Source organism: Dama dama, chromosome 8 (genome assembly GCF_033118175.1).
Source record: "Dama dama isolate Ldn47 chromosome 8, ASM3311817v1, whole genome shotgun sequence".
NCBI lineage: Eukaryota > Metazoa > Chordata > Mammalia > Artiodactyla > Cervidae > Dama > Dama dama.
In genome coordinates this window covers 33,154,143-33,169,462 of record NC_083688.1, presented here as the reverse complement: position 1 = coordinate 33,169,462, position 15,320 = coordinate 33,154,143, and the positions used below count along the sequence as shown (strand labels likewise).

The following is a 15,320-nucleotide window of genomic DNA, read 5'->3' as shown; positions in this document are numbered from 1 at the left end:
TGTCTGAGGAGGCCCTACAAATGGCTGAGAAAAGAGAAGGGAAAGGCAAAGGAGAAAAGGAAAGATATACACATCTGAATGCAGATTTCCAAAGAACAGCAGGAGAGATAAGAAAGCCTAAGTGAACAATGAAAAGAAATAGAGGAAAACGATAGAATGGGAAAGACTAGAGCACTCTTCAAGTAAATTAGATATAACAAGGGAACATTTCATGCAAAGATGGGAACAATAAAGGACAGAAATGGTGTAGACCTAACAGAAGCAAAACTAAGAATAGGTGGCAAGAATACAGAGAAGAACTACAGAAAATAGATCTTAATAACCCACATAACCATGATGGTGTGATCACTCAGCTAGAGCCAGACATGCTGGAGTGTCAAATCAAATGGACCTTAGGAAGCATCACTATAACAAAGATAGGGGAGGTGATGGAATTACAGCTGAGCTATTTCAAATCCTAAAATGTGATGCTGTGAAAATGCTGCACTCAATATGCCAGCAAATTTGGAAACCTCAGCAGTGGCAAGAGGACTGGAAAAGGTCAGTTTTCATTCCAATTCCAAAGAAAGGCAATGCCAAAGAATGTTAAAACTACCCCACACAATTGTACTCCTTTTACTTACTAACAAGATCATGCTCAAAATCCCCCAAGCCAGGTTTCAGCAGTACTTTGTTGACAAAGTAATGTCTCTGTTTTTTAATACGCTATCTAGGTTAGTCATAACTTTCCTTCCAAGGAGTAAGCATCTTTTAATTTCATGGCTGCAATCAATATCTGCAGTGATTTTGGAGTCCAGAAAAATAAATTCAGCCACTGTTTCCACTGTTTCCCCATCTATTTGCATGAAATGATGGGATCGGTTGCCATGATCTTAGTTTTCTGAAAGTTGAGCTTTAAGCCAACTTTTTCACTCTCCTCTTTCACTTTCATCAAGAGGCTCTTTATTTCCTCTTTACTCTCTGCCATAAGGGTGGTGTCATCTGCATATCTGAGGTTATTGATATTTCTCCCGGCAATCTTGATTCCAGTTTATGCTTCTTCCAGCCCAGCGTTTCTCATGATGTACTCTGCATATAAGTTAAATAAGCAGGCCTTGACTTACTCCTTTTCCTATTTGGAACCAGTCTTGACGTACTCCTTTTCCTATTTGGAACCAGTCTGTTGGTCCATGTCCAGTTCTAACTATTGCTTCCTAACCTGCATACAGGTTTCTCAAGAAGCAGGTCAGGTGGTCTGCTATTCCCATCTCTTTCAGAATTTTCCACAGTTTATTGTGTTCCACAGAGTCAAAGCCTTTGGCATAGTCAATAAAGCAGAAATAGATGTTTTTCTGGAACTCTTGCTTTTTCGATGATCCAGCGGATGTTAGCAATTTGATCTCTGATTCCTCTGCCTTTTCTAAAACCAGCTTGAATACCTGGAAGTTCATGGTTCACGGTTCACATATTTCTGAAGCCTGGCTTGGAGAATTTTAAGCATTATTTTACTAGCGTGTGAGATGAGTGCAATTGTGTGGTAGTTTGAGCATTCTTTTGCATTGCCTTTCTTTGGAATTGGAATGAAAACTGATCTTTTCCAGTCCTCTTGCCACTGCTGACTTTTCCAAATTTGCTGGCATATTGAGTGCAGCACTTTCACAGCATCATCTTTCAGGATTTGAAATAGCTCAACTGGAATTCCATCACCTCCGCTAGGTTTGTTCGTAGTGATGCTTCCTAAGGCCCACTTGACTTCACATTCAGGATGTCTGGCTCTAGGTGAGTGATCACACCATCATGATTACCTGGGTCATGAAGATCTTTTTTGTACAGTTCTTCTGTGTACTCTTGCCACCTCTTCTTAATATCTTCTGCTTCTGATAGGTCCATGCCATTTCTGTTCTTTATTGAGTCCATCTTTGCATGAAATGTTCCCTTGGTATCTCTTGTTTTCTTGAAGAGATCTCTAATCTTTCCCATTCCATTGTTTTCCTCTATTTCTTTGCACTGATCACCGAGGAAGGCTTTCTTATCACTGCTTGCTATTCTTTGGACCTCTGCATTCGAATGGGTATATCTTTCCTTTTCTCCTTTGCTTTTTGCTTCTCTTCTTTTCACAGCTATTTGTAAGGCCTCCTCAGACAACCATTTTGCTTTTTTTGCATTTCTTTTTCTCGGGGGTGGTCTTGATCCCTGTCTCCTGTACAATGTCATGAACCTCCGTCCATAGTTCATCAGGCTCTCTGTCTATCAGATCTAGTCCCTTAAATCTATTTCTCACTTCCACTGTATAGTCATAAGGGATTTGATTTCAATCATACCTGAATGGTCTAGTGGTCTTCTCCACTTTGTTGAATTTCAGTCTGAATTTGGCAATAAAGAGTTCATGATCTGAGCCACAGTCAGCTCCTGGTCTTGTTTTTGCTGACTGTGTAGAGCTTCTCCATCTTTGGCTGCAAAGAATATAATCAATCTGATTTCAGTGTTGACCATCTGGTGATGTCCATGTGTAGAGTCTTCTCTTGTGTTGTTGGAAGAGGGTGTTTGCTATGACCAGTGTGTTCTCTTGGCAGAACTCTATTAACCTTTGCCCTGCTTCACTGTGTACTCTAAGGCCAAATTTGCCTGTTACTCCAGGTGTTTCTTGACTTCCTACTTTTGCATTCCAGTCCCCTGTAATGAAAAGAATATCTTCTGGGGGTGTTAGTTCTAGAAGGTCTTATAGATCTTCATAGAACTGTTCAACTTCAGCTTCTTTAGCATTATTGGTAGGGTTATAGACCTGGTTTACTGTGATATTGAATGGTTTGCTTTGGAAATGAACAGAGATCATTCTGTCATTTTTGAGATTGTATCCAAGTACTGCATTTTGGACTCTGTTGTTGACTATGATGGTTACTCCATTTCTTCTAAGGGATACTTGCCCACAGTAGTAGATAGAATGGTCTTCTGAGTTAAATTCACCCATTCCAGTTCATCTTAGTTCGCTGATTCCTAGAATGTCAATGTTCAATCTTGTCATCTGTTTGAGCACTTCCAATTTGGAACAACAGACTGGTTCCACATTGTGAAAGGAGTATGTCAAGGCTATATATTGTCACTCTGCTTATTTAACTTATATGCAGAGTACATCATGAGAAATGCTGGGCTGGACGAAGAACAAGCTAGAATCAAGATTTCTGGGAGAAATATCAGTAACCTCAGATATGCAGATGACACCACCCTTATGGCAGAAAGCAAAGAACTAAAGAGCTTCTTGATTAAAGTGAAAGAGGACAGTAAAAAGCTGGCTTAAAACTTAACATTTAAAAAACGAAGAGCAGGGCATCCGTTCCCATCACTTCATGGCAAATAGATGGGGAAGCATTGCAAAGAGTGACAGACTTTATTTTCTTGAATTCTGAAATCACTGCGGATGGTGTCTGCAGCCATGATATTGCTCCTTGGAAGGAAAGCTGTGACAAACCTAGACAGTGTACCAACAAGCAGAGACATTAATTTGCCAGACAAAGTTCCAGATAGTCAAAGCTTTGGTTTTTATTAAGTATGTGAGGATTTGAGAATTGGGCCATAAAGAAGGCTCAGTGCTGAGGAACTGATGCTTTCCAATGTGGTGTTGGAAAAGACCCTTGAGAGTCCTTGGACTCAAGGAGATCAAACCAGTCAATCCTAAAGGAAATCAATCCTGAATATTCAATGGAAGGACTGATGGTGAAGCTGAAGCTCCAATTCTTGGGCCACCTGCTCTGAAGAGCAGACTCATTAGACAAACCCTGATGCTCGGAAAGATTGCAGGCAGGTGTAGAAGGGGACGACAGAGGATGAGATGGTTGAATGACATCACTGGTTCAGTGGACCTGAGACTGAGCAAGCTCCAGGAGATGATGAAGAACTAGAAAGCCTGGTGTGCTGCAGTCCATGGGGTTGCAGAGTTTGATATGAATGAGCAACTGAACAACAACAACAAACTTTTTGGAAAATGGAAGTGTCTGGGCTTGCTACAATCATTTCCTTCATATGCATTCTAGCTATCTCTGGCCAATTCTGCTTTCTTTATTGTTCACTTCTTATTTCCTTGTTTACTGTAAGAGATGGTGGTTGTGGTAGGTGGCCACCTTTCACATCCCCCAGCTCCTTATCACTGTCTGGGAGGATGTAGCTGGTGGCTTCCACGTAGCTGGCTTTTTTTCACCTGGGCTCAGATATTTGCATTTGGAAAAGGCTTGTTTCCTAGTAGAGCATACAGCAAAAAATATTTCATTTCAAAAGAACACACTCAAATATAAGTATGATGATTTAAATACCAAAATCTCAGGAACTCTTAACTCTCAAAATAACTAATGATTAACTAATGATTGTGAAAAATAATAGAAGAAGGCTTAAAGGTTGAAGAATTGTACATTAAATTGATGCTTATATCAGTTAACCTCTAAATGTTACATTCTAATTACTAGTTTGTGATTTTATTTATTTATCCTTGACAACTGTTAAAATAAACTGGTGGTTTATAGATAACTCCTTTATGAAATTATCTCCTGATATTTAATCTAATTCAGAAATGAATTCATGGTTTTCTAGACTGACACTTATAAGTTACTTTGAAGATCAATTTTATAATTACATTTTTATCTGTATTTTGAAGTGACTTTTGATCAAAATAAATTCAAACTCAAATGAAGAAAACATGTATTATTTAAGTTGAGTAGGTCTCAATTACCTGAATAAAAGTAATTCCTTAAATTATGTACTGAATAATTTTGTGCTCCTTATAAACATGCAGCGTCTATTTTTATAAAGGATTTACATTTCCTTTTCCTAAGCTTCTTGAGTGATTTCAGCATTTGGCTATGTGATCTCAGAGTGTTATCACTCAGATTGGCTGATCAACTGGAATCCTACTTAGTCAACTTTTTTGAGAAGTTGGTTTATTGATTACCTGCTGGTTCTTCATAAATCTTGCTGTCTTTCACAATTATTTTCATATATTTAACTCTTTCCCTCTTCATTTTCTCATTTTAGTTTAAGTATTAAAATATTTTATCTATCTGTAATTCATCTATTTTTCATTTATTTTGAGCAGAAATTTGTATGGCAGTAGAAATTCTTTATATTAAATTAATTTAGGAAGCAATGACTTTATTGCTGTTTACTTTGTTATTTAATCTGAATTCAAGGAATAAGCGAAAACTTGGACTCACTTGGAGTAGTTATCAAAGAATTTTAAATTTACCATATTTTTTTGACAACATGATGTGTTTATTATGGAAGAATTTTAAATGATAACAAATTGGAAAAATTATCCATAATTGCTTACACCTAGAGAGAATGTTATTAATACTTTAGTAGTTAAGTTTCTCACCTGAAAAGCATTTATAATTCTATGTTTGCTCTTGTATGGTACGTATAATAGAAATATTCATAAGAGAAACTATGATATAATGATTATTATCAACTAGATATTTGAAGTGATAGTTATGTTACAGTTTTCTTTGTTGTAATGGGAAGTATTGTGTATCTAATATTTACAATAAACTACACAGAAAGCCTTTTAGTATGACATATTATGAGATATAACTTTTTGTGCAAATTACATAATCTCAAAAAGTTTTTCATATGCTGTTTTTTTATTATGTTTGTGTTAGCTAATATTTCTTTGATTTCACATGAGGCTGCAAAGATACATACATTTTATGATTTCTTATAATTTGTGATAGGAATCTATAAATTCAAGAAAAATATTTAGAAATCAGAAATCATTTATGAAGTGAAAAACTGTGAAACTGACTTCAGAGCATCACAAACAGATGTCATATTTAGTAGAGAAAAGGTTTTAGCTTAAATAATTGCTTTTTGGGTCAGGTACTTTTTGTTGCTCAAAATTGCACTACAGGATGTCAGTTTCTTATGACTATGTGTAGTAAATAGTCTAGTTTAGATAGATACTGTTATCATTTAAAATATAGCTCTTTCCCTTTATCTCTATTACCTTTTTCTTAATTCTAATATTTGTATACTTTGATCTCATTTGAGCTTTCTAATCTCTTGGATATTTTCTGTTTTTCTCCCTGGGATAAATTATGGATACTTTCGTCATGATATTTTTTCAGTTAAATGATTTTCTTTTCAGCTGTGTTTAATCTACATTGGAGTTAGGGACTGATATAATATAGGTACTTACATATTTGTTAAATGAATATATTCATGCATATCTGACATTTAACCAGGGGCCTGAATGTTCGGTTAGTTAACACTGGGTTAAATGTGCACATACATGAAGAAGTGGTTGAATGGGTGAAATTTAGCACTGGGAGTACAATAACTATAATTTCTGTAAGTTAAAAATGTGTTTATTTGACTTTTACTTTATTTCTCTTAAGGAATCGTACCTTCCTTAAGATGGTGTTTGTGCCAAGTGAAAACTGGCATGGCAGCAGTCAGTACTATAGGCCTTTTCACTAACAAATATCAGATGATAAATATAAGGGGGAAATGGTGAAATGGCCTTTGCCTAGGGTATTACTAAACATTAAGAAGCATTTTGTGGCATTTTGAAAAGTTCAGTTCAGTCAGTCACTCAGTCATGTCCGACTCTTTTCGACCCCATAAACTGCAGCACGCCAGGCCTCCCTGTCCATCACCAACAGCCAGAGTTTACCCAAACCCATGTCCATTGAGTTGGTGATGCCATCCAACCATCTTATCCACTGCCGTCCCCTTCTCCTCCTGCCCTCAATCTTTCCCAGCATCAGGGTCTTTTCAAATGAGTCAGCTCTTTGAGAGCCTCTCATTTTTTCAATAAATCTTTGTATAAATAAAAGTGATAGTTATCTGATAGTGGAAATCATGTTATTATTGGTACATTGAGAAATGATTAAGAAGTATTATTTCTCTTTCCATTACACATATATTATGCAATGTATATTCTCATGTTTTGGTTGCAAATGTTGAATTTTTTCCTAAAATATTATTGAAGTGTAAATTCTTCTAATTTCACTTTGCTTGTGGAACAGCTGCTTATATTTGCAAACGAAGCACTTTTTGTTGTTTTACTTTCATTTATCCTTATCATTTTGCTGTTTGTGTTTTGCTTTTTATTTTATTTCTTGCAAATTGGTGTTTAGTAGTGTTTTGCATTCTACACGAGGTCTGCTCATATTCCTAGAATTATCCACTGGAATCCTGGATCTCTCTCTCTATTGCTTTCTCCTTTCTTCCCTGTAGATATTGCTGTACACATTCTCCTTATATGTAAAAGGGAACAAAAGATAGTGAACTACACAGCATTATTGCCAGGATGTCATGAAATAACATATATGCTATTTAGACAAGTAGCTGTTAGATAGTAAAACATCAATGGAGCATAAATGCTAGCTATTATTATTTTAAATCATCATCAAACCAGACTTTCACTCTTGGTCGTGGAAGCAGAAAATGCTATAAATGAGAATTTGAAGTGAAAGTTTTTCTCTAATCTAAACGAGCTATAATTGTTGTCTTTCCTCCACATTTTGACTCACAGATTCTGTGGGGCCCTAACTTGTAGCACCATTGAGGGAAGACAGACAGTTCGGATACCCTAGTGTTTGAAGTTTTTAAAGTACTTTTATGTAGTACTAACTTATGCAACATTTGGCTTTTATGTTATTGTGGGGGTTATTTTGATAGTTTTCTTCTTTGAAACTGGCACTGAGTAGGAAAAATTGGATCAGGAAAGAAACTAAATGCTAGCTAGCGTGTGCTTACTCACCTTTATAACATCAGAATTATTTCAGAACCTTGGCAAAGAATCCTTCGAGATATTTTTGTGTTCATCGTCTTTTCTCTGTCATAGATTGATGTTATAAATTAGAATATTTAGTCATTTAAGATTATAACCGTATAAATTATTTGCAATCAGCTGGTTGTTTAGAAATACAGGAGGGAATTATGTATACCTAAACATGTATATGTATATGAAAAGATGTGAAAAAGAAACCGAGTTTTCCTATCACTTTTCTTTTCCCCGGAAATGATTCCTTAGGACTGCTCCTTATGTCCAGGAGAGTTCAGACACGAATATTACAACTGTTTTGGAATGTTACCCTGTGTTTTCTGTTTTTCTCAACATAGTGACGCATAGAGGATATATTATTAATACAATTTTCATTTAAAAAATCTCTATTATCCAGTTCCACTTGGACATTTTTTGTTATTGCTTACAATTCTCTCCTTTGACCCCCTTCAGTTTTGTTTATACACATGAAATCTCATGAAAGCAGGAATTAGATATAATTGAATTGAGATTGGCTTACATGCTCTTCAGCTGGCTTGCCAAGCCAATTCACTAATCTTGCAGCACTACCACCCTGCATTTTTGGGAAATGAATTTCAAACTTCACTTACAACATTTTGTTATGGTTTAATATTATTATTTTAATACTTCAAAAAATACATGTGTAATGAATTTGGCTTTCTTTTTTGGTTATAATATTTCTTACAGACCAACAGTATAAACATTAAGAGTAAATTGTATTATCTTACAGTTGTTGCTACTTATGAAAAGGAAAACGCACCAGAAGGTCCTACTCAAAAAGGTCTTCGTGAAGCCAGAGAACAAAGCAAATGTAAAGCAAAGACGAAAGTTAATACAAAGGTATGGTATTTTTGTTTCCATTGATCCATACTTAACTCTCAGATATTCAGATTCATGGACTCATCTTGTATCATTATTTTATTGCAAAATGAATTTAGAGATTATGAATTCCAAATTACTTGGACTATAGATGGAAAATGGAAGTTCTTGAATATTAGTGGTAATTGAGGGACACACATGTATTAGTGGTGGAGACGGCTCAGCGGCTCACTCTGCCACGTTTTCAAACTTAATCACGGCCATTTTTGCTCATTTTTCTTTGTCCAGAGAAATAACTATCAAGTCATCCCTTATTTATTTTCTCATACTAAAACTTCAAACTTTGATCAGTCTTTTAAAAAAGCAGAATGGAAAGAATTAATGCCCCATTTAAGAACCTCATTACATCTTAGTGCCTTTGCTGTGCAATCAGGCTGATAGTTCAAATCTTCTGCAGTGATTACAGAAAAATGGTATTAAAAATGTGTGGTAGACAAAGAGATCAAAAATGAGGAAGAAAGAAAATTACATAAAACCCATGAAGGGTTTAGTTTCTTTTCATGAAAATTGCATAAAGTTTTAGCTGAGTTACTGAATGTTTTTATAAAGTGGTTGTTACCTGTGAGTCCTAAAGTATCTGACATTTAAGAATGAAAACATTTACAAATATAATAACTTTCTCCTAGTGATAATGCTATAAGAACAACAGATTTTTTTTTTTATGAAATCAAATAACCACTTAGTTAATATCTCTAATGTTTTTTTTCCTCAAAGGTATTCCTTGGAATCTAGTGTCATAGGTAATATTTGAATAAAACATGAACTAAATACTTTTATTGATAGGTTATACTAAGGCTTTGATAATCACCTTTTTGTGACATTTCGACTAGTGTTTCATTGTTCTTAATTATCAATATTAATTTTTAAATTTTTGGTATTTGGGGGAGAATCCCCTCTTTTATTTAGCCCACCTCCAGCTTCCCTATGACTTCAAGGTCCCATCAAGACTGACCCTCCACTTTTGTCACCAGAGAGCTTTCCCATGTCTCCTCCTGTGTGTAGTTTGAATCTCATCCAAATAGGGCGGTAGGTGACTCCATTGCTGTCAGTAAGTTGTGCTTCTTCTTCTTTGGATAATCTTTTTATATCTCCACAGAGGTTATTAAGTAAGGGAGCAAATATAGCACTCACAATAATTTAAAAAAAATTAGATCTACGGATTTGGGGTGTGATAGTGGTGGTTTTCATCAAGAAACATTTTCCTTTTCTAATGTGGCTTAGGCATTCTTTTTCACATAGTAATTCATACTTAGAAATGATTGTTTCAGGTTAGTAGTTAAAGATATTGAGCTGTATGTCATAATCAAAATTCCAAGCTTGAATGAGTTTCTTCTGTGTTTAAGGATGTGTGACAGCTGACTGTGGGCTGTCTGTAAGTGGGTGACAGTCAGGGATGTTGAAGCAGAGCAGGCAGGAAGGCTGGCCGGGCCATTGCTCCAACAGTGGCCGAATAAATAGAGACATTTTGGAACTTTGGGGTTAAAGCACATTGGTATATTTTAGTGAGGCTGCCTTTCCTGTCCTATTCCCTGTCACACCCCCCCCCCCCCCACCTCCCGCCCACCCAATCCTACTGTTCTCTCTATGGTAAGATGCCAGGTCTGGTGTGTGTGTTGGGGGCAGGGGTGCTCTAAAGTTAGCCCAAGCTTTGCTTTTCTCTTCAGTCCCAACAGATAAATGTGTATCTCTCAAGGCAGGTTCCCCCCTTTCATTAGGGATCAATTCTTGGCCTTTAGTCTACTTGTAAAAGCTTTATCATGTATCCTCTGTATAAAAGTGAAGAAAAATAGGCTAGGAGGAATGTTTTATTTGCTTTTGCAATTTTAAAAGCAGTTACTTAATGAATTTTTCCCATGTTTTGCCTTTTCATTCAGGAAAAATCAGGGTATCATTTTGGTATGTCAGAAAAAAAAAACTACTTTAGATCATTTTGAACAAAATAACTATAATACATGGAGTTGGTTATATAGGTTACAGAAGATCTAAGATGTCATCTAAGGAAGAAGCAGACAGCTCAAAGATTGGCAATGGCAGGGCATTTTCCTATGTTGGGGACACAGTGGGAAAAGAACATTATTATCAGAATCGAGGAACTGGGTCCAGCAGGTAGGAAGAGTGTGAAGTAAGAGGCTGTCTAGTAGGGGCTAGAGACATGGAAAGGATGCAGGGCATGGAAGAAGGAACTTGCAACACATAATACTAAGGGAGGGATTAGAAAAAACTCACTAATTAATATATATTAAGAAAATATTCATAGCCAAACAGTCTATTTCTAGTCATAACATGTACTTGATATACTTCTTCCTTTTTTTTTTTTTTTTTTAACGTTCTCATTCAGGGTTTATGCTTGGCTTAACCAGTACCCACTGGAGTTCTTTGTGTGGTGAGCTGGGGGCTTCCCAGGAGACTCAGTGGTAAAGAATTCGCCTGCCAAGCAGGAGATGTGGGCTTGATCCCTGGGTCGGGAAGGTCTCTTGGGGAAGAAGATGGATGACCCATATCTTTAATACTCAATGGTCTGAGGATTTAGTGGTCCTGTTATCCTGGATTGTTGTAGTTTCTCATTGACATTTACTACTTAACATGGATGTACTAAGATGGGCCCCAGGTTTTTTGCTGGGTTCTAAAATGTAATTCCATAATGTATTTTCAAATATAACATCTTTGCTGATGACTTTCAAAGCTACATATTGCAATACTTAAATTATTGTACACCAATAATTTAGCTATTTATAATTTCCATCTTGAGATGCTATCATTGCCTCAAAATTAACATGACTTAATTCGCAAATCATCTTATTTCATAAATAAGCTAATTTCTTCATTTTAAAAATTTCTTTTAACAGTGTCTGCAATCTATTAAAAGAGTCAGTTCAAAAATATGTCATTTATCATCTTTGATCCTCTCCTTTCAGTGTCTCCCAAGCTCCCACTGATGCCTTTTTCACATTAGTTGGCAAGTTCTGAATTTTTATACTGGGGTTAGGTGGAAAGGGGAGACTTAGGGGTTAAAAATCTAATTGAAAAGTGCCTAACAAGCTTATCTTGAAGTTTCTTCATTGGAAGAGCAAATTTACTTAAATTGAGGGATTAAAGAGGAGATTATGGGGGACTTTCAAAATCACCTTTAAACTACCTAATACTAACACATATATATGGAATTTAGAAAGATGGTAACGATAACCCTATATGCAAAACAGAAAAAGAGACACAGAAATACAGAACAGACTTTTGAACTCTCTGGGAGAAGGCAAGGGTGGGATGTTTCGAGAGGAATCGGGTGGAGAGGGAGGTGGGAGCGGGGATTGGGATGGGGAAGACGTGTAAATCCATGGCTGATTCATATCAATGTATGACAAAACCCACTGAAATGTGGTGAAGTAATTAGCCTCCAACTAATAAAAAAATTAAAAAATAAATAAATAAATAAATAAACTACCTATTGCACTGCTCCTTTTTCAATGATCACTCCTGTCCTTCTAAAGCTGATCTCCATGGAAAACCTTAGCTTCCTCCTAGACTGTTCTCCAGTAGTCCATTCTGTGTGACACTGAATATTTTTTCCATAAACTTGCTGTTATAAACTGGGTTAATCTTCCTTGCTGCTGCTGCTGTTGCTAAGTCGCTTCAGTCGTGTCCGACTCTGTGCAACCCCATAGACGCCAGCCCACCAGGCTCCCCCGTCCCTAGGATTCTCCAGGCCAGAACACTGGAGTGGGTTGCCATTTCCTTCTCCAGTGCATGAAAGTGAAAAGTGAAAGTGAAGCAGCTCAGTCATGTCCGACTCTTCGCGACCCCATGGACTTCCTTAGACAGTTGTATAACTTTACTTTTCAAGCCAGTTTAGTATCTAGATAGCTCAGTTGGTAAAGAATCCACCTGCAATGCAGGGGACCCCAGTTCAATTCCTGGGTCTGGAAGATCACCTGAAAAAGGGATAGGCTACCCACTCCAGTATTCTTGGGCGTCCCTTATGGCTTAGCTGGTAAAGAATCTGCCTTCAATGCGGGAATCCCACCAGGGATTCCCTGGTGGCTCAGATGGTGAAGTGTCTGCCTGCAATGCAGGAGACCTTGGTTCAATCCGTGGGTCGGGAAGATCCCCTGGAGAAGGAAATGGCAACCCACTCCAGTACTCTTTCCTAGAAAATTCCATGGATGGAGGAGCCTGGTGGGCTACAGTCCATGGGGTCACAAAGAGTCAGACACAACTGTGACTTTCAATGTGGGATACCTGGTTTCGATCCTTGGGTTAGAAAGATCCCCTGGAGAAGGAAAAGGCTAACTATACCAGTATTCTGCCTTAGAGAATTCCATGGACTGTATAGTCTATGGGGCCAGAAAGAATCGAACACGACTGAACGACTTTCACTTTCACCTCACTTATCCTGATATGCCATGTTAATTTCTCTATATTTTTCTATAACATGAGATTATACTCTAAAAGTTAATTCTTATGGTTTAAACTATTTTCTGTACAATATGGAAACAATTTCCCTGAATACTGGAGAAAAGCCATTTTTCTTCCCTCTGTAAACCAAACAATGGGTTACTAAAATAGTCAACAGGTTAGTTTTTGTGACGATAACTATACATTATAACACAATTTCCCTCTATCTGTGAAATATATTTTACTCTAAAAGAAGTGAGAATCATTATGCAATTAATTGAATGTCTTTTGCAGTCACACAAGTCGCAGATAAGAGAAAGAAATTACTACTTTCAGTTCAGTTCAGTTGCTCAGTCGTGTCCGACTCTTTGCCACTCCATGGACTGCAGCACACCAGGCTTCCCTGTCCATCACCAAGTCCTGGAACCTACTCAAACTCATGTCCATCACGTCAGTGATACCATCCAACCATCTCATCCTCTGTCATCCTCTTCTCCTGCCTTCAATCTTTCCCAGCATCAGGGTCTTTTCCAATGAGTCGGTTCTTTGCATCAGGTGACCAAAGTATTGGAGCTTCAGCTTCAGCATCAGTTCTTCCAATGAATATTCAGGACTGATTTCCTTTAGGATGAACTGGTTGGATCTCCTTGGAGTCCAACGGACTCTCAAGAGTCTTCTCCAACACCACAGTTCAAAAGCATCAATTCTTCAGTGCTCAGCTTTCTTTATAGTCCAACTCTCACATCCATACATGACTACTGGAAAAAGAAATGACTACTTTAGAGGCTTTGAGTGGTGATCAGACATGTGAAAAGTTAGAGATGGTGATTGTTTATTCACTAAGTCATGTCTGACTCTTGTGATCTCATTGATTGTAGCCTGCCAGGCTCCTATGTCCATGGGATTCTCCAAGCCAGAATACTGGAGTGGGTTGCCATTTCCTTCTACAGGGGATCTTCCTGACCCAGGAATTGAACCCAGGTCTCCTGCATTACAGGCAGAGATGATTTACCAACTGAGCCATGAGGGAAACCCATCCTCTCAAGAAGTTTGTGGTGGTGGTGGTTTAGAAACCACCATACCTTTAGAAAGTTAAAGGTATCAACATTTTTTGTTGTTGTTCAGTCTGTAAGTCATGTCCTATTCTCTGCGACCCCATGGACTGTAGCACGCCAGTTCTTCACTGTCCCCTGCTGTCCTTCACTATCAATTTGATTTCTGGTTCCTCTGCCTTTCCTAAATCAAGCTTTTACATATGAAAATTCTTGGTCATGTACTATTGAAGCCTAGCTTGGAGGATTTTGAGCAATACTTTGCTCACATGTGAGATGAGTGAAATTGTTCAGTAGTTTGAGCATTCTTTGGCATTGTCTTTCTTAGGGATTGAAATGAAAACTGACCTTTTCCTTCCTGTGGCCACTGCTGAGTTTTCCAATTTTGCTAGCATATTGAGTGAAGCACTTTCACACCATCATCTTTTAGGATTTGAAATTGGTCAGCTAGAATTCCATCACCTCCACTAGCTTTGTTTGTAGTGATGCTTCCAAAGGCCCACTTAACCCTGCAGTCCAGGATGTCTGGCCCTTGGTGTGTGATCACACCATCGTGGATATCTTGGTCATTAAGATCTTTTTCTGTATAGTTCTTCTGTGTATTCTTGCTGCCTCTTAATATCCTCTGCTTCTGTTAGGTCCATACCATTTCTGTTCTTTTTTGTGTCCATCTTTGCATGAAACAGGGCTTCCCTAGTAGCTCAAAGAGTAAAGAATCTGCTTGCAGTGCTGGAGACCTGGCTCAGGAGGATCTTCTGGAGAAGGAATGGCAACCCAGTCCAGTATTCTTGCCAGTCCAGGATTCTGTGGGAGAATCCCGTAGACAGAGGAGCCTGGCAGGCTATAGTCCACTGGGCACAACTGAAATGACTTAGCACTAGCAACTTGTATGGAATGTTCCCTTGATATCTCTAATTTTCTTGAAGAGCTCTCTAGCCTGTTCCATTCTATTACCACCCCCCCTCCCCGCCTTTTTTTTAAAAAAATAATTTCACTTAGGAAGGCTTATCTATCCTTGCTTTCTTTGGAATTCTGCATTCAGATGGGTATATCTTTCCTTTTCTCCGTTACCTTTTGCTTCTCTTCTTTTCTCAGCTGTTTGTAAGGCCTCCTCAGACAACCATTTTGCCTTTTTGCATTTCTTCTTCTTGGTGATGGTTTTGATCACTTCCTCCTGTATAATGTTACAAATCTCTGTCCATAGTTCTTGAGGAACCCTGTCTATCAGA

At 37.6% G+C, this 15,320-nt stretch overlaps 1 protein-coding gene across 4 annotated transcripts in view; it reads left to right on the top strand.

Moving 5' to 3' along the window:
* The window catches only part of SPAG16 (sperm associated antigen 16), a 989,423-nt gene that overhangs the window by 60,598 nt on the left and 913,505 nt on the right, over nt 1–15,320 (top strand). For 3 of the 4 annotated variants that reach the window (XM_061148815.1, XM_061148817.1, XM_061148816.1), the window contains one exon: nt 8,502–8,611. In XM_061148815.1, coding sequence (XP_061004798.1) covers nt 8,502–8,611 — 110 coding nt within the window. Of the gene's footprint in view, nt 1–8,501; nt 8,612–9,537; nt 9,654–15,320 lie in introns of those variants that run through there. The other variant, XM_061148818.1, reaches the window with a different exon arrangement.